This window comes from Micropterus salmoides, unplaced genomic scaffold (assembly GCF_014851395.1).
Source record: "Micropterus salmoides isolate LMB-PRFRI ecotype aquatic unplaced genomic scaffold, ASM1485139v1 Ms_hic_scaffold_13, whole genome shotgun sequence".
NCBI lineage: Eukaryota > Metazoa > Chordata > Actinopteri > Centrarchiformes > Centrarchidae > Micropterus > Micropterus salmoides.
In genome coordinates, this window is record NW_024040374.1 from 18,929,616 (window position 1) to 18,956,265 (window position 26,650).

General features: G+C 41.7%; 1 protein-coding gene across 4 annotated transcripts; it reads left to right on the forward strand.

The window, feature by feature from the left end:
* The first annotated feature begins 345 nt into the window (after nucleotides 1–345).
* Nucleotides 346–24,656, forward strand: ap3d1 (adaptor related protein complex 3 subunit delta 1). Of its 4 annotated transcripts, XM_038715989.1 has the most exons (33): nucleotides 346–656; nucleotides 3,370–3,465; nucleotides 4,130–4,210; nucleotides 4,546–4,626; nucleotides 4,747–4,854; nucleotides 4,987–5,116; nucleotides 5,637–5,776; nucleotides 6,158–6,231; nucleotides 6,352–6,401; nucleotides 6,569–6,618; nucleotides 6,973–7,021; nucleotides 8,583–8,728; nucleotides 9,020–9,168; nucleotides 9,279–9,509; nucleotides 10,979–11,210; nucleotides 11,368–11,513; nucleotides 11,675–11,816; nucleotides 12,143–12,214; nucleotides 12,375–12,450; nucleotides 12,675–12,874; nucleotides 13,009–13,082; nucleotides 15,119–15,284; nucleotides 15,500–15,643; nucleotides 16,063–16,116; nucleotides 17,858–17,959; nucleotides 18,210–18,365; nucleotides 18,946–18,993; nucleotides 20,010–20,199; nucleotides 20,411–20,499; nucleotides 20,844–20,929; nucleotides 21,359–21,480; nucleotides 21,630–21,709; nucleotides 21,844–24,656. In XM_038715989.1, exons 1-33 carry the CDS (start codon nucleotides 561–563, stop codon nucleotides 21,937–21,939), a joined length of 3,756 nt encoding a protein of 1,251 aa, XP_038571917.1. In that variant the 5' UTR covers nucleotides 346–560; the 3' UTR covers nucleotides 21,940–24,656. The 4 variants fall into 4 exon arrangements, with proteins under 4 accessions (XP_038571917.1, XP_038571918.1, XP_038571919.1 ...); XM_038715990.1 differs by lacking the exon at nucleotides 16,063–16,116; XM_038715991.1 differs by lacking the exon at nucleotides 21,844–24,656 and having other exon boundaries at nucleotides 21,359–21,518.
* Nucleotides 24,657–26,650: the final 1,994 nt, after the last annotated feature.

Sequence of the window (26,650 nt, forward strand, 5' to 3'; positions counted from 1 at the left end):
ACTGCACCACCATACAATTGGTTATTTGTAGGTAGGCCCTGGTACCAAATTGATGGTCAACCCTCTTGTATGCGAAATAGCATACTTCTTTATCCATAGGCTTGTGAATGACTGAAATGTCATGGGGCTGATTCAGAAGAGTTGTCTACCAATATAATGAATTAAAGCACAATCTTTCAGACAGATTGTGTCTTTTTTAATTGAATAAAGTTTTAAAATGGGCAGTGTTATAGAGTAGGTCACTATTCTTAACGGGGAGGGGGCTAGACCTTTAATTCCCCTGATTCCCATGTGAGACTGGCATAATACTCAAGTCAGCTGACTTTAGACGCCATTTTGTCAGCCATTTCCTACACTGATTCTTTGCCAGCGTCTCTGTACAGCATAGGACGCCCCGCCTGGCCTCGGCTTTATCTACCCGGGCTTGGTAAACAGCTGCGGCGCCTGCACACACGGTCCCGGGTGGATGAGAGACAGTCTAGAGGGTCGATCGGCACCCACTAGACCTCTGGAAGGCGCTTGGCCCCGCAGGACAGACGCGGTACAAGTCACAGGCAGACATGGCTTTGAAGATTGTCAAAGGGAGCATCGATCGGATGTTCGATAAAAACCTTCAGGATTTAGTACGTGGCATTAGGAATCACAAGGAAGATGAGGTAAAACGACGAATGAGAAACCACTGTCCTCTGGATCCTGTTCAGCCTCACATTCATTTATGTTTATAAGTCAACCCATATTGACATAATTACCGTTATCGTTGACCAGCTAGCTAACGTTAATAGCTAACGCTGGGTAAATTAATGTTAGCTAACGTTACCGTCAGCTTGGTCATTTCACCTGCTAGCTAACACTTACTGAAAACAGTCGTTTTCAGCTTCTAATGCAGAATGACTGAATGCCAATTTAACGCCTGCTAAATAACATGCTAGTGCTAACTTTGTAGTACCGTTACCTGTCCTGTACTAAGACAGGAGACTTAAGTTAATGAAGAGTTGTCTCTGGCAGCTAGCTAACCTAGCTAACTGACCAGTAAGAGGAAGCGGCTTGATATATTGTCACAATTTAACGGGATATTAACGTTAGTTATTCTTCGGCATAACCTTAATGGAGATCATACCAGAGGGTACTGCTAATGTGAACATTCCTACCAGTAGGCATCTATTGATAACTTTATCAGCCTTACGTGACTGATTCTTTTGGGGACAAGTGTCAAGAGCCAGCGATATGTGTCACTTGTTTGAGTTGAGGAGACTGATATCATGCTGTGATGAAAGAGGCCTCCCCTGTCCATCTGATTCACTCCGAGCTTTAAAAATGCAGATATGATACAGATATTCTGAATGTTCATATTTAAATTGCATCTTTATATAAACTTGTGAATTACGTGAAATGAATCAGCCAGGTTCGCTCGTTTTGAACACTCCATCAGTGATTGAAGGTGATGTCATCCCTGTCACAGCTCTGTGGGTGATGACAGGCTCATCACAGCGCCAGACCTGAGTGGAAGTAGGGTGGGATGGGCCATTAGAGGGCACTGTTTGGGGTAGCTACCATAGACTGTGTATATGAAAAGGTAGCCACCTTTCCACCGGCCTGCTCTCCCCATAAGCTCTGTGTCTAACCTTGTTCCTGCTGTAAACATGCTATGCCAGTTAGTTAGATGGCGTGGTTATAATGCAGGATCCCTGGATCGCTGGAGCTGCGGTGCTGTGCACACCTGTATCAAGCTGTAGGTCAGGTGTGAAATGTAGAGGTAGAGTGTCTGACCTGAGGGCAGCTTTCGGGTTTGACTTCTTTCTCAAGGTGGCAGATTTGACCTGCTTACATTTAATCAGAAAAATTATTTACAAGCTGGCAGCACAACAATAACCGGCTATCTACACATTTTGCTTGGATATTATTATGGCATCTGAGTCGGCGTCTTATTGTTTTTTTTGGGGGGGGATCAAGCAGCTATGTTGTTCGAGGCCATCAGTTCTTGATTTCTTGATTCAATGTATGGGCTAAGCTGTTTGCAAGAGGTAACCCAACCTGGCCAGCCTAGATACGGTGGTGGTTGCCCAGTCAACAGTGGACAGTTTGCTGAAATATTAATACGCTGTGTGTGTGTGTGTGTGTGTGTGTGTGTGTGCTCGCCTGAGTGTGTGTTGACTTTTTCCTGGCCAGCCCACAGTTTTCACACACACACTATTTTTCTCATGTGTGCTGAGTCTTTGCACAGTTCATTCATTCAGTCTCCTTCCCACGCCTTTGGAGCAGCAGGGATATTAAACAAAAGTGTGAGGATATCTTTAGGCAGTTCTTTGCAATTACCAGTAAGAAGTTTAGGCACATTTGTAATTTGGCATCTTCCAGTAGTCTGTCTGTTTTGGTGGCTGAAAGATTGTCTTTCATTCATTTCATTCTTTTGGTCATTGAAGAAGAGAATGATGGAGAACCACCGTGTGTGTCTGGTGATTGTGTGTTGAATGCCCTCCAGCCCTGCTCTCCACAGGAGCAGCAGCGTTGTGCTGTCTCATGACTTCACACACATGACCAGCATGCACACACACACAAACAGTCACACTCTGCAAAGCTATATGTGTATGTGTGTATCTTGCCTGGTTGCTACTCTCAACAGTGGTGGACTTCACTCCTCTCTGTAAAGGTCTAACTGAACTTGTCCTCCACTGTTGAAATGAAATGGACCTTCTGCTCACTCTGGTTCAGGAAATCTTGCGTATCATAGTAGGGGTCATAAGAGCAGCTATTTTATTTTCTCTCATTCATTCAGGCATGATGCTCCTGGTAACACTCATTTGTTAAACTGCTTTTGAGTCACCCATTTCATTTGGCCTTGCATATAATGACATGTGTTTGGTATTTGTTTTGCTCTGTAAGCATGAGCGGTTTGTTCTCAGACCTGAGTACTTTAAACTTGTGTAGCATGTTTAAGCGTGTTCCAGCTATGAGGCCAATCTCATAAGCAAATGGTAGCATTTAATGTGTGTCAGGGAAGGAAATGTTCTTGGTCTACAAGTCAAGGCCACATGCCATATTTTAACTGCAACTTGGAATAGGTCTTTAAAATTTGTATTTTAGCAGTCAAACTGTGTAGTATAGCTGAGGAGCATACTCTGACATCATAAGTCATGAATTTGGTGACTTTATAATTTGCATAGCTTTGAATCCAACACATGACTCGTGACTTGAGTTTGACTTATGACTTAAAGCCCAGATTATGCATATTATGCCTTACTTGACTTGACTTTCTTTGGGTCTTTTTTTCAGCTCTTTTCTGGTGCTTGGTAGCAGATTCCCACTCCAAATATCACTCCACCTAATCTGATCTATTGTCTGTTGTTTGTCCTCTCCTTTGTCTGCCCTCAGGCCAAGTACATCTCCACATGCATCGATGAGATCAAACAGGAGCTCAAGCAGGACAACATCGCTGTTAAAGCCAATGCTGTGTGCAAGCTCACCTACGTAAGATCTCTCAACACTTTCTTTCACTTCTACTTGATACATAGGCTCTGATGCATATATAGATGGACACCATCATTTTATGGCTCTCAGCTCAGTATGGCTCAAACAGTTTCATACTCTGCGAGTCTGGCTTGTTGTGTTGACGTGCACACAATGAGAAATCCTGGCTGAGATAGCTGTATAAGGGAACAGCACGCAGACGTCGTTCTTTGTATATTATCTTTTCTATTCAAACAGCATCGTGCTGAATCAAAGCCCATTGTTTCGGCTCAAGGCTTCATCAGGGGCAAATAGGAGCGACCAGTTAGAAGCCACATTTCTACAATTAACAGGTACAAGGCTGCATGTACGTGTTTTGTTTTTAAAGCTGGAGATTAGTCAACGCCCAGCCAAATTGTCAGCAGCCGGCACTTATTGAAAATAGTGTACAGTGTCTGATAAATGAAAGCATTCTATCACTATTTATAGCCCGGGCCCACATTTAGGTTTAGATGGCTTGATTTAATTGGCGTCCATGCTTGCACTCAGCTCAAATCATTTAGCCTCTTTGTGCACCGTAGGGACAGTTTAGAGCCCCTCTCCTCCTCTTATTCATCCATCTCTCTGTGTCTCTCTCTGTGTCTCTCTGTGTCTCTCCGTGTCTCTTTTCCTTTCTGTGTAACAGCTTCAGATGCTGGGCTACGATGTCAGCTGGGCCGCTTTCAACATCGTTGAAGTCATGAGCTCCTCAAAGTTCACCTACAAGGTACGATTGGAATATAATGAGAAGTTCACCCAGGTCACTTTCTGGATTAATGGGTATGATATTACAAAGTGTAGATTTGCCAGGAAATTATTGTTGAGATGCAAACAGTCTCACAAACTGTCCTGTTCTGTAGCATTAAGGATAATTTCTCCACATAGATACTCAACCAAAAAATAGCACAAGGAGTTGTCACAGCAGATCCTATGTACTGTACATGTAAATCTCCATGGAGCTGCTGTAGGTTGATGAATGTTTATAATAATAGCAATATACTGAAATATAGTCAATGAAGTTACACAGTTAAACAGTGTGTAATTCCTTCTTTTTTCTAACAGAGGATTGGCTACCTGGCGGCCTCGCAGTGCTTTCACGAAAGCACCGACGTCATCATGCTGACAACCAATCAGATCCGAAAGGTCATTGTGGTTCTTCTTCTGCGCGCTCTTAAGAACATGATTTTAGCTGTTGCCCATCCCTTAGCCAGCCCTTTGTGCTGTATTATTTATTTATTTTCTTTACATTTTTTCCTTTCACAGGATCTCAGCAGCCCCAACCAGTATGACACAGGTGTTGCCCTCACTGGCCTTTCTTGTTTTGTGACCCCTGACCTGGCTCGGGACCTGGCTAATGACATCATGACACTGGTGAGTCATGGAGAATATGTCAAGAGGTTAACCAATAAGGACTTGCGCTCTTTAGTTTTGTTCTTTAGAAGAGGTCTTATGCCTTTTATACAGCTTGAACACAACTGTCTTTACTTTTTTCCCCCACCCTAGATGTCCCACACTAAACCCTACATCAGGAAGAAAGCGGTGTTGATCATGTACAAGGTGTTTCTGAAATACCCAGAGTCCCTGCGCCCTGCTTTCCCTAGGCTCAAAGAGAAACTGGAGGACCCAGACCCAGGTATCAGGAAAGTTATGCAGGAAGCTTGTGGCCCACAATTAAAGATCACAGAAGAAGAGAAAATTGTTTGTTTGTTTTCTGGGAATCTTAGCTGTGGCTCTTGGTTTGGACAAAATGTGCTTTTTCTCATTCGTGGTTGCTAAACTCTGCTGGTACTCCTGGGGACAGGCGTTCTCTTTCACCTGAACCTTATGAATTATTCAGCAGCTAAGAATATGAGATTAAGGAAGGCTCATTTGTGATACTGCCAGGGCTGTCTGGGAATATCTAACTAGTCACAGTCACCAAAGCACCTCACAGGACATTTATCTGGCTTCATGACATGTAAGCAGGACTGTGCCAGTGGTGGCACACTTATTTACTGTATGTCTATACTTAATTCACCCTAATCCAATAAACACGTCACAGTATTTTAAAGTTTAGCTATGTTTAATAAATTATGTTTTGTCCGTTTATGCTGACTTACTTTTTTATTTTTGGATCACCTTTGTTCCTGTCTAACATATTTTCTCCTCTTTAGGTGTCCAGTCTGCAGCAGTAAATGTTATCTGTGAGCTGGCTCGGAGAAATCCCAAGAACTACCTGTCTCTGGCCCCGCTTTTCTTCAAACTCATGACCTCTTCTACCAATAACTGGGTTCTCATTAAGATCATCAAGCTAGTAAGTCATCGGGAAACAGACCAGGGTTTCTGCATTGGTGTAGAAATGTTACATGTAGTTTTATATTGCTCTACCTACAGCAACATGCTATATACTGTGCACCACAAAGCCACTCGCAATACCATGCAGTGATAAATCTGTCATAAAAGAGGAATTGATACTAGTTGACCAAAACGCTACGAATTCACATGATAGGTTGCATAGCAATTTGTATTTGTGTGACCAGAACCACCTCTTTCTTAAAGCAAAAATTTCACATCCGTTCTTCTGGTGAAAGTCAAATATAATAAAAGTAAATTGGAGCACATTATCCCAATGAAAGATGGGATGGGAAAAGATAGGATTCCACTGTGTGTCATGGCGCTCTTTGTTATTTTACAGTTTGGTGCGCTCACACCTCTGGAGCCACGGTTGGGGAAGAAACTGATTGAACCTCTGACAAACCTAATCCACAGGTGAGAAAAAATCCCTCAATTTAAAAACTTTTTTTCACAGATTGTAAAAGCAGTTTGATCTGACGAGTATATAAATAATAATCTGTACTGTGTTTCTTACCCCGTCCTCCTCTCTCACAGTACCTCTGCCATGTCTCTGCTGTATGAATGTGTCAACACTGTGATTGCAGGTCAGTACTGGTATTATCTGTGCCATGGAGTGGTCTCATTCAGCTAAATATTTGTTTGATTATAGTAGTTAACACTGCCAGAATCTTTTATGTGAATTTGCCTGTTATCTACGTATCTGCATTGAGTTCGCAGTCAGATCTAATTGCTTCTCTGTCCCACATTGCAGTGTTGATTTCCTTGTCCTCTGGGATGCCTAACCACAGTGCTAGCATCCAGGTAAGCCTCTGAGATCCACTCTACCATCTGCACTTTCATGTGGTTAGATGTTGATCATAACCTTTTCCACTCCAGTTGAACCACAATGCATGCTTTCATCAGAGACACAGCAGCAATCAGACAGGCCAGCAAGACTCATAAAGCAGTTGGGGGTTTTTTTTTCAGTAGTGCATGAAAAAATCACCGTTGATTATAAGCCCCATCTCCCACACTTTGGTCTCATTTCTGTTCTTTGAAGTGTGCCTGTATGATAAGACTGAAACTGGTGTGGAAAGGTTTACAGGGATGTTAATGGTTCTCCCTTTCTCCCCCCTTTTCTCTTGCTCTTTTTCTCTCTCTCTCTCTCTCTTTCAGCTCTGTGTGCAGAAACTGCGAATCCTTATAGAAGACTCGGACCAGAACTGTGAGCCCTCTGTCAATGCCTGCAGTGTGTCATTTTCTCATTGTCTGCGTGTTTCTGACTATGGAACAGTACACCCTTTTAGGCGACAAAAACGTAGATCCCCATGACTCCTGATAACTCGAACATCATTACATTCCCACTCGCAATTAGGTGGCCTGCTTAGAATACTATTTCACTTAAGTCACATCTACCCCATGCCCATATACAAAGCCTGTGTATGACACAGAGTTTGAACAACTTACAGCAGGTTTTCCCTGGTTTGTTGCTACAGTCTGAAAGGGGACAAAATTTCCAGTTTCCTATTTTCAAACACAGGGCTTGGCTCTATAAATACAGTCCATTGCACACTCCCAGGTGGTACTGCATCCAGCCATTCGAGTTATCTGGACACCCATACATAGATAGTTGTGTGTTTTGTAGTAGACTAGAGACCTCTGGTGTTAATACCCCGAACTGTGAACCTGTAGTTTAAGGTTTTGTTTGTTTCCAAAACATCGATCAGCAAAGTTTTCGGTTCTAGGATTGTGAAGATACTTTGCTGATCAAATTGGTAAGGTAAAGTTACAAACACAAGGCTGTAATGATTATCTTCATTATGTTTTCAATGAACAGGAACCCCCCTCCGGAAAAAGGCTCAATTAAAGGAAGTAGTGTAGTAAACGATCTTTTACTATGTGCGTCTCACATTTCCTCACTCGGTTACGCCTTTCTCACTGAGGGAAAGCAGCATTTCAGTGAACCGCTGCTGTCACTTTCCCATAGCAGAGGCCGATTCAGAGGCTGTGTCTCCTGCGGCTGCTCTGAGGCCATGTGCCTACAATGGTATTCACTGCAGTGACTGGCCTTACCTCACCCCAAGGTCATTACCACACGCGCACACACTTATTGATCCGAGAACCTGAGAGGCATTTGTCTCTGCCAGATTAGACGATCTACTGAAGGCAGTGATTCAGCAGATTTCTCAATCTTTAAAAATCTGCTTGGTCAGTAGGAAGAGCTGCCAGTGATACGTCAGTTAAAGCAAAACAAAAACTACTGTGCGTGTTGTCCCGTGTGTATGTGTTTGTGTGTCCTTTCCATTGTTCTGTTTGTTTTGTGTTCCTTTCCTTTCCTGTATGTAGTTCGTGTCTTTTCCATATGATTTTTTTTATAGATTATTCCATGAAAGATATCGCATTAGTAATTTGTTCATATTGTCCTTTTTATAGAGTGACTAGATGTAGAAAAGTGAAGTATAGACTGAAATGTTTGTAGTCCAGTTTCAAAGTTATCTGTCCTCTAGAAATCTGGAACTTTGGATCTCCAAAAAAAAACAAAAAACAAACGGATATTGTATTTGTTGTGCAGTCACAATCAAGTAAAGGTAGTCAGGTTTATGTAGGATAGGGTGTTGAATAAGAAAATATTATAATGACAAACTTGTTAATGCAGAGAATAACGTCAGGAGATCCATCATAGAAGTAAATATGCTTTTATTGATGGGGTGCAGAGAGGTAAGGCTGCATGTATGTCTGTTTTTGAAATACGCTAAGGCCGTGTGTGTAAATGCTTTTTTTTGTAGTGAAGTACCTGGGCCTGCTTGCTATGTCAAAGATCCTGAAGACCCACCCCAAGTCAGTGCAGTCTCATAAGGACCTCATCCTCCAGTGTCTGGATGATAAGGATGAGTCCATCCGCCTGAGAGCTCTGGACCTGCTCTATGGCATGGTATGAAGCAAAGGCAAAGCAAAAAGGGAATGCCATAGTTGCTGATAGATGGTATAGAAACTCAGTGCCAGTGGGGGGGTGTGTGTGTTTGTTTTTGTTTGTTTTTATTTTTTGCAATATGGACGATTCTATGTTGTGCAAGATATTACATAGTCAATGCTGCTCTCTAAATTTCAAAGCTATTTTGAGGACTCTGTCTCTTTCTGCCTCAGGAAAACAAATGATCTTTTAAAAGTTAGGGTCATGCATTTTAAATGTCATGGTTGTTGAACTGGCATCTGCTCTAACCAGGTATCCAAAAAGAACTTGATGGAGATCGTGAAGAAGCTGATGCTGCATGTGGACAAAGCAGAAGGAACCACATACAGAGATGAACTGCTCACCAAGATCATCGACATCTGCAGCCAGAGCAACTACCAGTACATCACCAACTTTGAATGGTCAGTCTCGCCTGATCCTCACCTTGTACTCCACTCCATATAATCTATTAATGTTATTTTCCACTCTGTGACATGATTTATAACTGCACCTTTTCATATCTGCATGACAGGTACATCAGTATCCTGGTGGAGCTGACCCGATTAGAGGGCACACGGCATGGCCACCTCATCGCCTCTCAGATGCTGGATGTGGCTATTCGGGTCAAAGCCATCCGGGTATTTGCTGTTGCCCAGATGGCCACTCTGCTGGACAACGCCCACCTTATGACAGGCAACGTGCAGCGAAAGGGCATCTGTGAAGTGTTGTACGCGGCAGCCTGGATCTGTGGTGAATTCTCTGAGTGCGTTCATTTACTTTTTTATTATTTTCTCAGTGGGATGCGCACTTTCAAACACTGATATGAGCTGACAGAAGTAAAAGTAGACTTAGAGTGTAAAAAAGGTAGCAAATAGGGAAGGTAAACTTGAAGCAACCCTGCATAAAAATGTCATGACAGATATCTTATGACCCCAGCTGCCTTTAACAATGAATCCATAGGGAAATAACTGAAAGCTTGGTTCAGATACTGTGCTCCCCACCTCTGTTTCCTTACTCTTTTATCATCCAAGTACAAGCTAGTCCAACCCTGGCAGCTTGACGTGATTGACTGTTGACACAATCTTTTGTTTTCTTCACACACACAGCGATGCTAATACTTCTCTCTGAATTGGACTCAGTGACACTTGTATTATCTTTTTACCTGTCAAACAACTTACTTTTTCAAATGTTAAAGTTTCAGTGTGTAATATTTAGGGGGAATTTCTATCTCCATACACCGCTGGTCCTCTTACATGGACGTCACCATGTTGCGCTGTCATGTTTCTACAGTAGCCCAAATGGAAAAACGGCTCTTCAGAGCGCGTTTTGTCACTACGTTGAATACGTACGAAGAAGAAGAATAACAAGTAACGTTAGTAATACTCGAAGCAGTCTGGCGTATTAGAAGTAAGAAAATAAGAGAAATTCGGACAAATGGAGGCCCACACGCGTTATTTAGCACAAAGCCAACAGAGCATGTCGGCCACTGTAGCTTCCCCTGCGTGCTTGAAAGCAGGAGGTGAGTGATGCATTTATGTGGTGTCGGAATAATCAGAATCTTTTTCTTTTTTTTTTTTTCCTTAAATCTTTATTGCAAAAAGAGGAATAAAGTGTATATGGGACATAAAGAAGTATACAGAACTTGTATACTTGTCTGTATACTTATTTGGCAAACAAGTAATTTGTAATATGGTTATAACTGTTAATTTGCTGTCCATGTTGAGTGAACTAGATGTCTTCGTGTTGTTTATATGCTCTGATAATGCTAATCCAACACATCGTTGTAGTAGTTTCCATGTTGATTCCACATTCCGACTTTAGAGCACATGAACACACACTGAAGTCGGAAGAACGACTAAATAGGACCATCCGAGGAGCACGTTGCAATTCACAACCCTCACCACTAGACGCCATTAAAACTTACACACTGAACCTTTAAATGAGTAATATGGTCCCCATTGGTGATAAAAATCTATGGAATATCACGGTATTTTCAGATGTGTGGGTTATTTCATTTGGTGGAGGCGTTTTCAAACCTCTTTGATTGATTTGATGGTTAGTTTGGAATCTTTCTACATAACATAGACAGTGACGTAGCGACAGTATCAAATCAGGAATACCTGAAACTTCTTTTCATGAAATATTACATATTATGGTGCTACATTGCACCAGTATTGTAATTCAATGTAGTTTTCAGTCAGCACTTTCTCTAAATTCACCCCTACTTCTTAGACACCTGGAGAACCCGATGCAGACGCTGGAGGCAATGCTGCGGCCTAAGGTGGCCACCCTACCCGGCCACATCCAGGCAGTGTATGTGCAGAACGCAGCCAAGCTGTTTGCCACCGTGCTTAAAAGCCAGGAGGGGAACACGGACAGCACAGCATCACAGGAAACCTGCCAGTTGATGATAGACAGGCTGCCACTGTTTGTCCAGAGCGCCAACCTGGAGGTGCAGGAGAGGGTAAGATTGATTTGCATATAGGTCGAAAACCGTAATATTGATGCTTTGTCCTTTACCATTTGGCATTATATACCTCACAAGGTTACCCACTACGTACAAATCTGATAAATACCTCTGCTAAACTCCATGTCTGCGTCACCTTCTGTCATGTCCTCAGGCGTCTTGCATTCTGCAGCTGGTCAAGTATATCCAGAAACTGCAACAGAAGGACGTAGAAATAGCGGAGGAAGTCAGCGCTCTATTTGCTGGAGAACTCAACCCTGTAGCCCCCAAGGCACAGAAGAAAGTGCCTGTTCCTGAAGGGTGAGTTAGCCCACAAGGAGCACACACACACACAAATTTATTGTTACATAGTTTGACAACTAATCTTTTTGAGTAAAACACAGGATTAGCTTAAACTTCAGTGCGTACATGTAAGTCTCTGAGTCTTGACCAGTGAAGCGTAACTGCGTTTGTTTGCCCAGTCTGGACTTGGATGCCTGGATCAACGAGCCTCCATCTGAGAGCGAGTCTGAGGATGAGCAACCCAAAGCTATTTTTGCCAAGGAGGAGCCCAAACACTCCCGCCCTCGTCACACAGAGGTGGACGAGAAGGAGCTGGCAAGGGTGAGCCGGTCGATGAGTGCTTTTTAACTGTTTTGTTTATAACATACAAATAAAAGTGTGCAGTTGTATGTTGCAGGTTCTGTTTATGCAGGGTTTTTTTTACCCACATGAAAACATTTCATTTCACCACTTGTAACTGGAAATTTTCCAGACATTCATTTGCGGTGCAACAATTGCACATAAAGGTGTTTTCAGTCTAGACATAATCATGCAGTCCTTATCTTCAGAACAGTATTGACTTTCTCTGAGCTGCACTGTAAAGCTGGCTTCCCATGTGATGTGCCTTCATTGATTAATTGATACAACTGTTTTTTCTCCGCTCCCAGAGGAGAGAAGCCAGAAAGCAGGAGCAAGCCAACAACCCGTTCTACATCAAGGCTTCCCCGTCCTCTCAGAAGGTGTGTATACCCAGTCATCACGATGCTGCATTTTAGTACATGTGTCTTGTTAATTTAGTCTGTTTACAACCTTAGTTCTAGAAGTAATTATTATAGTACAACTACAACAAACAGCGCGTGTTATGTGCAAATGTTTTAAATGAATGTTTTGTCTCTGTAGGTTTACCAGGAAGCCCCTGGAGTCGAGCACATCCCAGTCGTGCAGATTGACCTCAGTGTGCCTCTCAAAGTCCCAGGTGGGACACACTGTTTTAACACTACCACAAAACTCTAATTTCACACTCGAAATTTTTCAATCATACTGAAATCAAAATGGCTTACTTTATGCTAGAAGTCATGCTATAATGTAATTAAGATGCTGTACAGTTCATTTTCAAAATTAGACTGTTTTGCTTCTCCTTATCTGTCGTCTTTTATTATTAAAATACGACAATACATATTCCTTTCTTCTGTCCCACAGGTCTGCCTATGTCTGACCAGTACGTGAAACTGGAGGAGGAGCGACGGCAGAAGGAGAGAGCGGACAAGAAGAAGAAGGAGAAGAAGAAGAGGAGAGAAAAGCGCAGCGGACGAGGGAAGAAACATGACTCGGGCCCAGAGAGTGAGGAGGACATCACGCCTGCGCACATGGTCGACATTGTTACCGAGGAGATGCCAGAGGTACAGCTCTGAGACGGCTGAGACTGGCAGTCAATATCTCAACAGAGCTCTTCACATTTCGTGTGTTGTGGATATAGATTTAGTTAGAAAGTTGTTAGCTCTGTTTTATCGATTTCACCTTCTCATTACTTCAGAATGCCTTACCCAGTGACGATGATGACAAAGACCCCAATGACCCACATAAAGCCCTGGACATCGACCTGGACAAGTGAGTCCACACTGTGTACATCCGAATTCTACATGTGCTCATGGACACTCATGGAAATTTAAAGGACCAGTGTGTAGGATCTAGTGGTGAGGTCGCATATTGCAACCAACTAATAACCCTCTTCTGCATTGCCATTGTCTGCCTCTCTAGAGCCTGTGTTTGGTTTGTCCGTTCAGGGCTACTGTAGAAACACTGGTGCAACATGGTGGACTCTGTAGATATAAAGGGCAATATTTCTGCCAATATCCCCCTAAATCTTACACACTGGTCCTTGTAACTCTTGATTTAAGGACATGATAATAAAGTTGCTGAAACTTGTCTTTCACATATCTGACTGGGCCAATCAACCAATCATTGAAATTTTGGTTTTCAGTCCAAATTTAGAGCTGAGCAACACTGACATTGTGGATATTTTCTTAGCATTTATCCTGACATCCCAGGCCATAGTTTCGCTGCCGATGTGACTCGGCTCTTTCCCTCCTCTCACTCCTCATGGCATTCTGCTTTCTGCTTCCTCTTTTCTATGCCTACACACACCCATTACTGCCTCTTTGTGTGGGCAGCTTGGTGGAAACGGCTAGGCGCAGGTGAGTAGCACCTCAGCCACACGACTCTGATTGTATATGGATTGTCGCTCGCTCGCTCGCTCTCTAAATAGCTGTCTTGCTTCTCTCACTAACATAGCTGCCCTTACTTTCCTCATTTGGAGTTTGCAGTACCTGCTACTACCTCTTCTTTTCCCTCTACTTTTAATATCTATTGTTCATTTTAGCCTAGTACAATATCCATTCTCTTACCTGCTTATCTGCTTGTTTTTTTTAAACTTACCATAACCATGACAATATCAGCAGCATATCACTCTGTTTCTTAACAAACTGGTCTATGATTCCTTAAAAGAAGATGACCTCTCCTAAAAGAAGAGTTGAGTATGTAGCAATAGGATAATTTCTAAGTGGCCACTGCTGATGTTCTCAGGATGTAATCTATCACCACCTGTCCTCCTGGAATAGGCTACTGAAAGCATTTTGGCACTTTGGAAAAGATTATCAGCATCCATAAGCTTTTAGGAAACTTATCCCATGGGCTAGGTACTATAATTGTTTTGCTTACATTTCCCAGATCCCCCTCATTTGAGTTTGGTAGACTCGCCATGCCTCCTAGCTGTTTTTGGGGATACTCCTTGCCTGCCCTTGGTAGAAATGTCAATCACACATGACCTTAGACCAGTGTTATGATTTAGATCATTTAAAATGATTTTAGTTTAAGTTTAACTCGTGTTTTCGACAAGAAATGAAGATGAGTAGAGCTTGTGCAGGAGTTATTGTAATCTCTTTTTTTTCTCTTTTGTTGTCAAGGTTCAAACACAGAACAATCCTAGAAACAGCTCCATGTATAAAACATTAGTGATATTTATATAGACAAGCAAACACACAAAGAACTAATTAAAAACGTTCCTGTTTTGTTTTCTATAGTTCATGAGTACAGTGTGTGTGTGCGGGACTGTTTTAGGAAAAAAAACTGCAGTCCTTCCTACATTAGAAAGGTTTAAACCATCTAAACCAAAGACTAGTTATTTATAGAAAAGTACATATAAAACAATAAATGCAGATAAAGATAAAAATGTACAAGCATATCAGTGTGTCTTCACGCAGAATAACCAGCAGGGGGCTGCAGTGCATGTCATTACTGCTTTAAAGGGTCAGGCTTGGGGAAATAAACTTGACAGCTCTCATGAGTTTGACATGGAGGTATTTTTTGGTATAGTTTCTAGCTGTCAGGGAATTCCCACTGTTTCTGGCTTGGCCAGAAGAATGGCTTACCTCAGTGCTTTGAATGAGACCTGGCTGCTGCAAAGTGCAGAATATGTGCCTGAATACGGTGGACTGCTGCACCCTACAACCCGTGTTGGCCGTTACTGAAAAATAAAAATAATAAACATTTTTCAGATGATGGCCCTAACTCCAGATGGGCCATATTAACCTCCATAAGTGCTCATCTAAAAACAGTCAAAATGCATTTTTCTTTGTTTTGTCCAGGCCACTTGCTGACAGCGAGAAGCTACCGGTCAGGTCACACCGTGCAGCAGAGGCTCCAAAAAGCCCAGCAGAAGATGGAGACGCAGAGAGTGCCACCCTGGAGCCCAAAAAGAAGAGCAGCAAAGAAAAGAGAGAGAAGAAGAAGGATAAAGAAAGGGATAGGAAGGTGAAGATGAAACTTTTTTATTACCAGGATTTTGCACACACTCACCTCATTCTGTGATGAAACTGCTTCTTAAAACCAGTAAATCCGATTTAAGGAGCAGTTTTAACTGGGGGGCAACAAGGAGCTATCAATCATTATGGTGTGATGAGTCGGTGGTTGTGGTTCTCAACCTTATTGTGACACAGAGCTGAATTTATCATCTTGTTTTTCTGCAGAAGAGCAAAGAGGAAAAGAAGAAGAAGAAACACAAACATGAAGAAAAGGGGGAGGATCTTCTTGGCGGTCAGGTGGAAGAGCCTGTGGTCCAGTCAGAAGAAACCAATGAGGTCGCTGCACTGCCCACCTCCACCAGTGCAGAGGTATGTCCTTTAAAAATGGGTGGAGCGAGACTGATTCCTACCTAGCAACCGATAGTCATATCTAAGATCTGATTTGATCCAGAAATCTGATGTAAATTGGCTCAAGAATATGCTTATGCGTAGTCTACAATTTGTGCTAAAAGGTTACAAGCAAATAAATATGTTTTGATCATTTTCATTGACTCAGTGCTCCCATTGCTTCTTCCCAGCGTGTCTTTCAATCAGCTTCAGGGATCAAGTATCAGTTACCTCGTAGCTGACTATGCAGTGTCTCTTGCCAAATACTTGGTTTATTCATGAAATAGAACAGCGTTATCTCTGTATCCATTTTCATGAATAGTAGAAAGATACAGAACCTGTTTGGCCCTCACCCCTCTCACCTCCTCGCACTCCTCTCCCTCCCCTCCCCCTTCTTCTAGGTTTCGGATCTGGATTTCTGGCTCTCAAACGCTCCAGTGCCCTCTAACACCCAGGTTGAGTCGTCTGTCTCTCTCTCTCTCCTCTCTCTCTCTCCCCCTCCTCCCCTCATCTCTCCAGTTTATACGTTTCTTTTTCACAACTCTCGTTTTATTGATCTACCTCATACTTTGGTTTTTGCCTCTTGATTTGTTGGGTTTTTGTTTACATTTTCCACTCTTCACCTTTTTGACAAGACTCCCTCTCTTTCACAGGTCACATAACTTCCCTCTGTCATTCTCCAGCCTTCCTCTGTTTTCCAGCATGTGTAAATGTGTGTCTGTGTGCACAGTATGTGTGGATTTGTCTCACGATGCCAGTTCTCTTCCTCAGCTTTTTGTTGTGCTCGCTGGGTGTTGTGTCGGTCTTGAGGTCAAAGTAGATGTCGTTGTTGTTGTTGTGTTGGTGGTGCTGACAAGTGAGCAGAGGTTCCCTGCAATGTGGCCTGGAGTAGGTACCTTTTTCCTCTTTTTTTTTTTTTTTTTGTTCCTGTCGCCGCCGTGTCACCACATGTGTCCCCTGAATGCTTCCTTCATGATCACATGCGAGGTCATGCTCGTTTTTTGTTTGTGTCACAACTGTACACAGAGGAAAAAGAAAACATCTTTTACAAAAATCCCCCCAAAAAAGTAATGTACATTTAAAGGTGCCTTGAGGGTTTTTTGGCCACTACTAGTGCTCTAGAGCAACGTTTTTATAAATGCGTCCCCGTTTTGTTTTTTCCAAACATGCACGGACGACACGGACGATACCCACTCTTGCCACAGATTTCAAGCTAATGTGCGGGGAAAATTTAGCAATGCGCCAACAAAGGCAGTGAAGAAGAACACTAGCTAGTGAACACAGAGAAAACAATTCAGGATTTCAAATGTGGGGGGAAAAAACCTGCTTTGCAGATGTTTTATAAGGAGGAGATGCATTCAATGTGTTTGGTAGACCTCAAGGATACACTAAATGATACACATATGAATGGACAGATATGAGCGTGGTATTGATCTTCTCATCTACCTCTCAACAATAGTGAAAAATTGTATATCCCAAAATGTCACACTATTCCTTTAACCATACACGATCACTTTTGACATTCAACACAAACTGTGTTTTGCGCATTACATACCTTCTCATCTGTAGGTATTTGTGTTCAGTAAAACTAGCTCTGTCAGGAATTTAAACTTTTGTGTTTTAGGAATTCTGTTAATCATTTGAGCTGTAAGCCCCAAAGTAAAAGCACCTGACCTCGAAACATGACCATGTGGAAGGCTTGTTTTTGTGTTGTTTAGTCACACTAGCATTACAGATGAGAATTTGACTTTTAGGGAGCTTACAGTAGCATGTATGTAGGCTGCCACTAGGATCCTGTAAATCAGGATCCTGCTGCTAAAAGATTTAGTCAATCCAGCGCTCCCAAAACACAGCCAGTGCACATGTACAGATATGTACAGACATAACATACTTGCTGGTTTCACAGGCGGGCTCATTTGTGGTTTAGGTCATGTGGCTGGTTAGTAGTCTTGAGTGTGATGCTCTTGGTTTAGCAAATCAGGTTTATGTTTGTTGTGTCACAGAGCTCAGCAGGTTGCAGCTGATCATGAATGAATTTTTTTTTTTTAATGACTGAGTGAGCTCACTAACTTCACTTACCCCTATCAACGCAGAACTGGCAAACACTACTGTATGTGTTATATGCTATAGTTGCTCACTGCTAATACTTTCATGTGGTGTGTGTGTGTGTGTGTGTGTGTGTGTGTGTGAGAGCAGGAAGCAGCAACAGTAGCAGAAGAAGCCCCCGTGCCTGAGGCGGCCTCTGGCACAGCGCCAGACTCCGAGCCCGATGAGCCCAAAGACGCTGAGAAGGAGACTGTGAGTCACTACCGATGATTGCAAAGTAGAAAGTTGTCTGCAGTGCTAGAGATTCTAGTTCACTATGACCTCACAGGATGCAGCACAGTGGCAGCTCTTATTCTCACAAGTTTTTGTAAATGATGCACAAGAGACCTGCCAGTTGTTAAATGAATATTTACAGTAACAATGCTTCTTTAACACTTCATTTTGAACCTCTTAAAAAAACAAAACAATGTCTCCATCTTCCTTGTTGGTCCTCAATGATAAGACGTCATCTAAACACAAGAAGAAAAAGCAGAAAAAGGAGAAGGAAGAGAAGGAGAAGAAAAAGAAGAAGAAGCACCATCACCATCATCACCACAGTGATGGAGGTGGAGAGGAGTCTGTGCAGAATGGCACTGTCGAGGAGGAAGAGCCTCTGCCGGTCAGTGTTTTGGTTGACGTTGTGTTTTTAAAACGCTGTTGACAAAATTGTGTGCTGAATGATAACATTCAGCACACTCTGAGCACAGCTTATGCATGAAATAAAAAAACATTTTTATGACCGTGCCAATATAGTGTTTTTCCACTGAATGATTAAAATGAACCTCATGCTGATGATGTCAGTTACACATTTCACTGTGCCATCATTGCAAGAAATAATCATTTCTAAATTGACAAAGTAAAAATTTAAGTAGCTTCCTTGCATCATTCTGTACTCTCCTCTTGATTTAATATTGCTGGTTGGGTAGGGATGGGGGGAATTACTGACCTTAAAGCCACAAATAACCTGATGCTACATGTGGGCAATACAATTTAATATCATTCTGATCTGTGCCTTTTGAGCTTCGCTGTTTGAACCCCCTGACTGCTGCAGGCGTACACACACACACACACACACACACACACACACTCTCTGCCTTGCTTGTTGTGCATCAGCTAGGTAGAACCAGCTCCTGTTGCCTAGTTAGCATACTGAGTGACAGAGAATGCCTGGTCTGACCTGAGCTCTTCTCCCCTTTCAGCCCATGTCCAATTACTGCCTGCTGGCTGAAAACTCCTACATCAAGATGGTGAGTGATGGCGATTGAGATGCTGCTACTTTAATGACTAGTCTCTCATAATTGTTAGTAGTTTTGTCCACCGTTTGGCCTCATTTTGGTCATAAATAACATTTAATTCCAAAGCTGTATGCTTCTCCGACCGGGCTGTTCCCGCCATTAATACTACTTGATCTAATCATGATAACATTCTGTCATTGACTTCATATTATAGAAGCGTGATAAGGTTTGCACTGGACATGTGTTTGCTTGCTAGATTAAAACACACACTTTTATCTGGTTGCTGAAAGGGACAAATGTATTTGATCATCTGAATGACCACGTGTGATGTTTGTCTTTATCAACTCTTGTTGTCTCTCTGTCATGCAGCTGTGTCACTGCATACCCATATCTGCATTTAAAAATTATTAGAACCAGTAGTAGGTTGTGGAAAAACCCGAATTTTCCCTTAATATTAAGCAAATTCTAACCTTTACACCATTCTTCTGCGGAGGCAAATGTGGAAATGATGCTATTGCTAAAGTTTATACTTTTGATATTGATGCAAACATTATCTAAGACAGTAGCAGTAAAAAAAAAAAAAAAAAAAAGCAATGTATGCAGTTCTCTCCTTTTCTCTCCCTCTCTTTAAAGATGATGGAGGATGCTGATCAGGTACTGGTTAGTTCTGTCAGTGACAGAATATTATTTAAACTCTCTTGTAGATGTGTTTCTCTCTGTTCTCGTTGCTCTTCACAAATTGGCCTCTGAGCCAGACTACGTCAGTGATGCATCAGTTTCTGAGAATGATTCTGTCCTTGTGATTTTCTCCTTGTGCTCAGACGGTTTCTTCGTATTGGGTTTATGAATCAGATTTGCTGTGTTTAGAGTATGTCTTCTCTAAATTCATCAGTGCTCTGTTTTTTTTTTTTTTTGTTTTTTTTGTTTTTTTAATACAACGGGAGTTTTAGATGGCTCGAGTTTAGTCATTCCCGGAGCAAATACATGTATTTAATAATAATAATAAATAAATTTTCCTTCTTGCTAAGGTTTATGACATCCAGGGAAACCTGCAGGATGGCAGTCAGGTGGTGGTGTCGGTTATATTTGAAAACAAGTGTGACAGCTTCCTCAAATCCATGGAGTTCAATGTCCTGGACTCTCTCAACTCCAAGCTGCAGAGGCCAGAAGGGTCTGGTCCACATGATGGCCTCACTGTCCCCTTCCAACTCCCACCTGGTCAGTGATTATCTGCAAAATGCTTATAGGTTTTATAAGAGAAGAGTAGTTTTACTCAACATTACACACACATGCAACCCATTTTTTTGTATTAGGTTATCACTCATTTTAAAATTGGAAGTGTACTTCAGCAGGAAGCTTTTTATATTAGCTACACTGACATTTCAGATCTATTTTAAACCTCACCGTGATCTTTTCTTTTGCGCTTCAGGGGTGTCCAATGAGGCGCGATTTGTCTTCACTGTGCAGAGCATCGTAATGCCACAGAAACTGAAGGGAACCCTCACCTTCATAGTAAAAGTCAGTAGGAAAATGCACACACACGAAAATAAACACGATTCACTGTTTCTTTTTGGTTGTTTTGGTAACACATTTGAAACCAGTTATAGCTTCCATAATGTGTTGGTAACTGTTAGATCTGTTCATGTAATTGTTCAAATTTTATTGATTCCAATTATGTGATAAAGACATTTTGGGGGGCAGCAGAGCGGTGTAGTGGTATAGAAGCTGTGTACTTCAGCGTGACAAGGAATCATTACCAGTTCCAGGTTTCATTTGAGTAACTAACCCTTTACCAGAGGAGAAATCAATCAAGTGCCATGTTACTTTGTTGATTATCTGCCTTTGTTGTTGTGTTCCCACAGAATGAGGACTCCTCCACTCATGAGAAACTGGACTTCAAACTGCACTTTACCTGCACCTCCTACCTAATCACTACTCCTTGCTACAGGTTGGTGTATTACATTTCTACCTGAGACACAAAATAAATACGGACAAGTTTTATAGTCTTCAGGGGCTCATCGGGACAATCATTAAAATCCAAGGGTTTCCCCTTGGGACTGTAAATGCTGAAAATGTTTTATGGCAATGTGCCTATAATGGGTCATCCTATGGAAAGCAGGAATAGGTTCAATAGAATTCATGTCAATCCCACCCCATTAGTTTTCTATATTTCTCTGTGTAAAATTGGAAATTCATGGTAGCACTGAAGGAAAAGTAAGTGGGTCACCAAAAACCTTACAGTTTATCATTTGGGGACCTTGAATATCTGCAGTAAATTCAATAAACACTTGCCGATTAATTTCTGAGCCTTCTTAGCTCTTAATGTTTTTGCTGAGCAGAAATAGAAAGCTGACTCTCTTTTGTTTTGATTGGCCAGCGATGCGTTTGCAAAGCTGCTGGAATCAGGTGACCTTAAGTGCAGCTCTGTCAAACTGGAGGGAGTCGTCATGCCCTTCCACCACCTACTGGCCAGGATCTGCTTCCACCACCATTTCTCTGGTACAATAAGCGTGTGTCAGGAATTTATGACCCATTAAGTATGTTTCTGGCAGGGTGACTTTAACTTGCAGCATGTGGTCATGGTGATGGTAAACCATGTAGTTTACAAGAAAGGCTAAGAATAATTGTTGACACTTTTGTCTTATTAGTTGTGGAGAGGATCGACTCCTGTGCCTCCATGTACAGCAGGTCTATCCAGGGCCACCATGTCTGTCTGCTGGTCAAAACTGTAAGTGAACCAATGAAAGCCCTCCCTTATCCTCTGGGATTGAAATTTTCTTAACCAATTATTATTAATTATAATTGTTGAAAAGTGGACTTTCAGATTGTGACCTTGATTTCCCCCCCCCCGCTCCCTCCCAGTCTGCTCAGACAGTTTCCATTGACGCTAAATGTGACGAGCCGACGCTGCTTGGGAATGTGCTGGATGAGATCAAGCAGACCTTCTCTCAGTGCTGATTGTGTCCTACAGCCCCAGGGTGCCCCCGACCCCTCCATGCCACCCCCTCCCCTCGCTGAAACACAACACAATCATGTTACGAAACACTGCGGCTGGCACTTCCAGTGTCGCCCTATTTATTAGTCCTCAGATTCGCAAGATTTCTTTCCCTGTACCTTCTTCAGGGTCTCATCCTATGTTGTTCCTCTGAGCTCTGTGGTCACACCCCGACACTTTAAGTTGTTTTACAGACTCACTGTGTACATGCGCCGTCTTCTCTACTCAGCCACCCTGTTCCTCCCTGACTCTGTACTGAGCTCCTGTTTCTGGATGCCCTGCATCCTCCGCTCTTTCCTGTGTACCTCTCCGCCCTACACTCCGTCGGCAGTTCAATCTGTCATGTAATGTAATGTTGACAACTGGACTTTTGCTGTTGATGGTTGAATTGTGTTTTTACTGTTTTGGGGTTTTTTTCTCTTTGTTTTGTTTTTGTCTCATTTTCTTGTGTGAAGCCCGTCTGCGCCTTTGTCTCCCCCTTCTTTCTGCTCACTAAACATGGGTGTGTTTGCTGCTCGTCTGTGTAGGCCTGGAAAATACATGTGATTCAGTCTTTTTCAGACTGGTCCTAGCTGGAAAAACGGCGGACTTTTAACATGCTCACCCACCACTGTCCTGGGGCGGCGTGGAGAAGGCCAGACACTGAGCAACTGCAGTGAGAGTAGTGCAGAGATGTAACCAAAGCAACATATATGGCATGGGTTTTAAACTTCTTTCAGAGCCGTTGCCCTACTTGCCTTCTGGTAAGGCTCAGAGCAGGGTACTATCTCTGCTAGTGTTAGTTCAACAGAATCCTTGTGGGTGATTTTGTCTAGTAGGTCAGTGGTTTTGCTCTGTGCCTTAGCCGTGCAGTCTGAGCTACTCCAGTGCATCTTGTAGAGCCCCACCACACTACAGTTTGCCCCACCCCATAAGAACTTCCAACATATAATTTCTTTTGGGAATCAAAGAAGAAAGTGAAGACAGGAGAGTATGAAAACAGAATAAATGAATGGCATCAGAGAAGAATTGTACAGTGTAAGGCCAGCACCACCTTTTATCAGCCTCCTCTTCAACTCACTGATGGTTTAGTTCTATAGAAGATGTTATATTATTGTAATACATAGGATACTTTTATTTCTATGAAACCGCTATGGTGCTGAGGGGCCCTCGTTGGCGTCCCCACATGGTCAAGTTAGTGACAGAATCTGGGATAAAGAGAGCTGCCCATGTTACATCCTTGTCCTGCCTTTTTTCTCTGAAAGAAATAAAACTGACTGGCTAAGGGATGACAAAGTTACACTATCAACCTGTCTTTTAAAACCAGGTGGTCTGCATATCAGGTTGCTGAAGTAGTTCTCTCTGAAACCAGAGACTATTTAAGTAGTTTTAGGTTCCCCTTTCACTCAGTATTAGGCGACATGACCTCCACTGTTAGGAAGTATCCATTCTATCAATAGCAGAAAGCAGTTTTGTCTGTCTTCATGTGAAACGTTTTACGCCTGTTCCACTTTGACGTCTGCATCACAGGTAGCTGCACCCGGGCTGGCTGACACCCAGCTAGCGTGTACCCAGATAAATCCCAATCCTGCTCCCTTCAAAAACTGCCTTGCCACTTTTTTGTGCGTTGCTATGTTATGATGAACATGAACGGCCTCCTCTTAGACCTCTGAGGTACTTGATGTTTTACTTTGTAACATTCATGTCTGAAGTCACTTCACTATCCGGTTCAGCACGATATCACCTAGTAGTAGCAAGATTTAAAAAAACAAAAAAAACAAAAACTGACTTGGTAGCGTCTCATCATATTTACCTGGTAGGGCCCTGTTCACATCTCTGTAGATAACTATGATAATGATGTCTGTGACCTGAAGATCAGGTCAGCCATTCCATGTGATCTTCTGTCCAGTAGTAAAGTCTGAATACAGACGTGATCTGCTGTATTTCAGGAATGTCAATAGAAAATAAGTATGTATGTATTCCCTGTTCCTAAAAATTACAGGTATCAAGTGAAACTGAAAACGACTCCCCTAATCATACATTGTCCTGATTCTGATCATTTTTCCTGTGCATAATATTTGATTGAAATTTGTATATTGCATGATAGGAACGTACTCTTTTTTTTTTTATTTCCCTTTATTTTCTCTTCTATTGACATGCTTACACAAACAATAACTTGCCATTCCATTTTGCCCTTTTTTCTCCTTTATCTTTTTTTAATGAGGTTTACTTGACCATTCTTTATTTTTTGAAGGTATCGTGTTTTTGTTTTGTTTGTTTTTTTTCCTCTTCTAAGTTCAGACAATTTAAAAAAACAACAAAAGTGATAACGTTGAATGTTTTAAATTATTAAACACAGGGTAAGGAAGGGGGGTTCTATTTGGTGTCATGACACTGAGGGCATGGGGCTCCGAATAATACCTTCAGTAGAACAGGTCACGTGAAGCAGTGTACTGAGAGGCAACCCGCTGTCTTAATTCTCTATAGGTTCGGTTGTACTGAATTATTTTACCAAGTTTGGCTTGTGACATTGAAATGTACTCTTGTATGACTCTGATTTTTGAAGGTCCTGTCTTTTTATTTCTCCATATTCGATGATCAAGCTGTACAATGTAAATGTTTAAAGGGGAGAACATAAATTATCTACATTCCCTTTAAAGGAAGTCCACCCTAATTAAAAATAAAGGCTGTATGAAGCTGCTGTAGTGTTGTGTGTGTGTGTGTGTGTGTGTGTGTGTGTGTGTGTGTTGCCATAAACCAATAAGCACCCACATGCCAAATTGTTTAATATATTTTGTGTGTGTATTTATTTATTTAGATCATGCCGTTTTACAACATTTTGTTCGACTTGCTTTTTTCAGACCAACAATAAACACACATCTCGCTCTCTCTATCTATCTATCTATCTATCTATCTATCTATCTATCTATCTATATATCTATCTATCTATCTATCTATCTATCTATCTATCTATCTATATCTATATCTATCTATCTATCTATCTATCTATCTATCTATCTATCTATCTATCATTCCTTTGTTCATATTCCAAGGTGTTCCACAGTTTAACTCCATAAATAGACAAACACATCTGTTTTTGTGTAGTATGTGTGAAAAGAGTTATAAAATAATGAAAATAATATTACCTTCTATGGCCATCTTCCTCTGATAGAGAGTGAATAAATTTTGTAAAACCATAGGCAGAACTCTCTGCTTTGTTTTCCACATGAAAATCAAAATCTTCAAATCGACCAAATCTTTGCATTTTAGAAGTCCAGAATTTACAAATAAACTATTGGTGTGTTCTCTGTAGCCTGTCTTGTTGATGATCCTTAATGCTTTTTTCTGTAACAAAAACAGAGGGTTTTCTGTTACTAGGGTATGTATTACCCCAGACTTCTGTGCAGTATCCAAAATATGGGAGTATTAGGGAATTGTACAACACATGCAATGAAGAATAAGTCTAAAACATCTTTAACTTTATACAAAACCCCTATACTTTTACAAACTTTACTCTTAATATGTTATGGTCTGTATGAGGAGACAAAAGATGGGTATCATAATAGTGTGTGTGTGTGTGTGGTGTCATAATTTTTTATTTGGCCCATTAACACTTAAACGTTTGATCAAATAAGATGTATTGCTTTGAACTTCAATTCCCAGAAAGCCTTGCATGACAGCCGAAGTAATCGAGACCTTAATTGACTGACAGCGAACAGCTGAGTTGAGTAAAGTTCAACTGACAACGCCGCGTTTTCGGTTTTATTGTTTTATGTAGAAGTAGTTTCTTTGAATGCAAACGTCGCCCAGCTGACCTCGTTTTCCGTGTGATTGCAACACACCCGAAACAGGAGACAGGCTAGGTTTCGTTAGCATCACTGTTAAGCTAACTAACCGGGACACGTTTCCCGTTTTAACTTTCAAAATAAAACCCCCACTCAAAGCGTAAACTGTAGATGTGTACTTCAAAGGTCAGGCGAAATGAAGAAAGAAAGTAGAGAAAACGTTTAGCTTTAACATGTAGTTTGACAACAGGTTAATTTTTAGTTGTAGCAGAATTAGTTATCTTTGGCTGAGGGGTTGCATTTAATTTATAACTTAAAAAAACAACGGAAAATAAAAAATTCGTAATAAAATTGATAGAAAGAATGCTATAACGTTATCTCAATAATATTTTGGTGTAAAGAACACAAATAAAAAATAGATGCTCGGTGACGTTGTGAGGCGTTAAATACAGAAAACGCTTGTTCAAAAAGATAAATAGGGGACTATTTCGAAAGCTGAAACCGGAAATCGGGTAGTGTCTGGCTTGGTAACAGTTGGTTTAGATGGTCGTTAATACCTGGGGCTCCCCGGGATTGTTCACAACAACAGAGGAAGCAGCACTAGCTCTGACCAAATAAAGCCCAGTCGCGATTTTTAGATCCTGTTTCGGAACCACACCAACGGAAACCAACGTTAACGCGTTCCTGTGCGAAGGGCTTCGATATTTTGCTGAGAGCTTATTGTTTGTAACGTAACCGAGCTAGCTTTATCCTTGTTCGCAGTCACAGCTGTGGTGGGGTTGCTGATAACGTATATTTATACAAGTCGTTGTGGAATATGGCTCAGCATGGACATCATGTAGCCAGTTCACAAAAAGCACTAATGCTAGAGATGAAAAGTCTCCAAGACGAGCCGGTCGAAGGGTTCAAA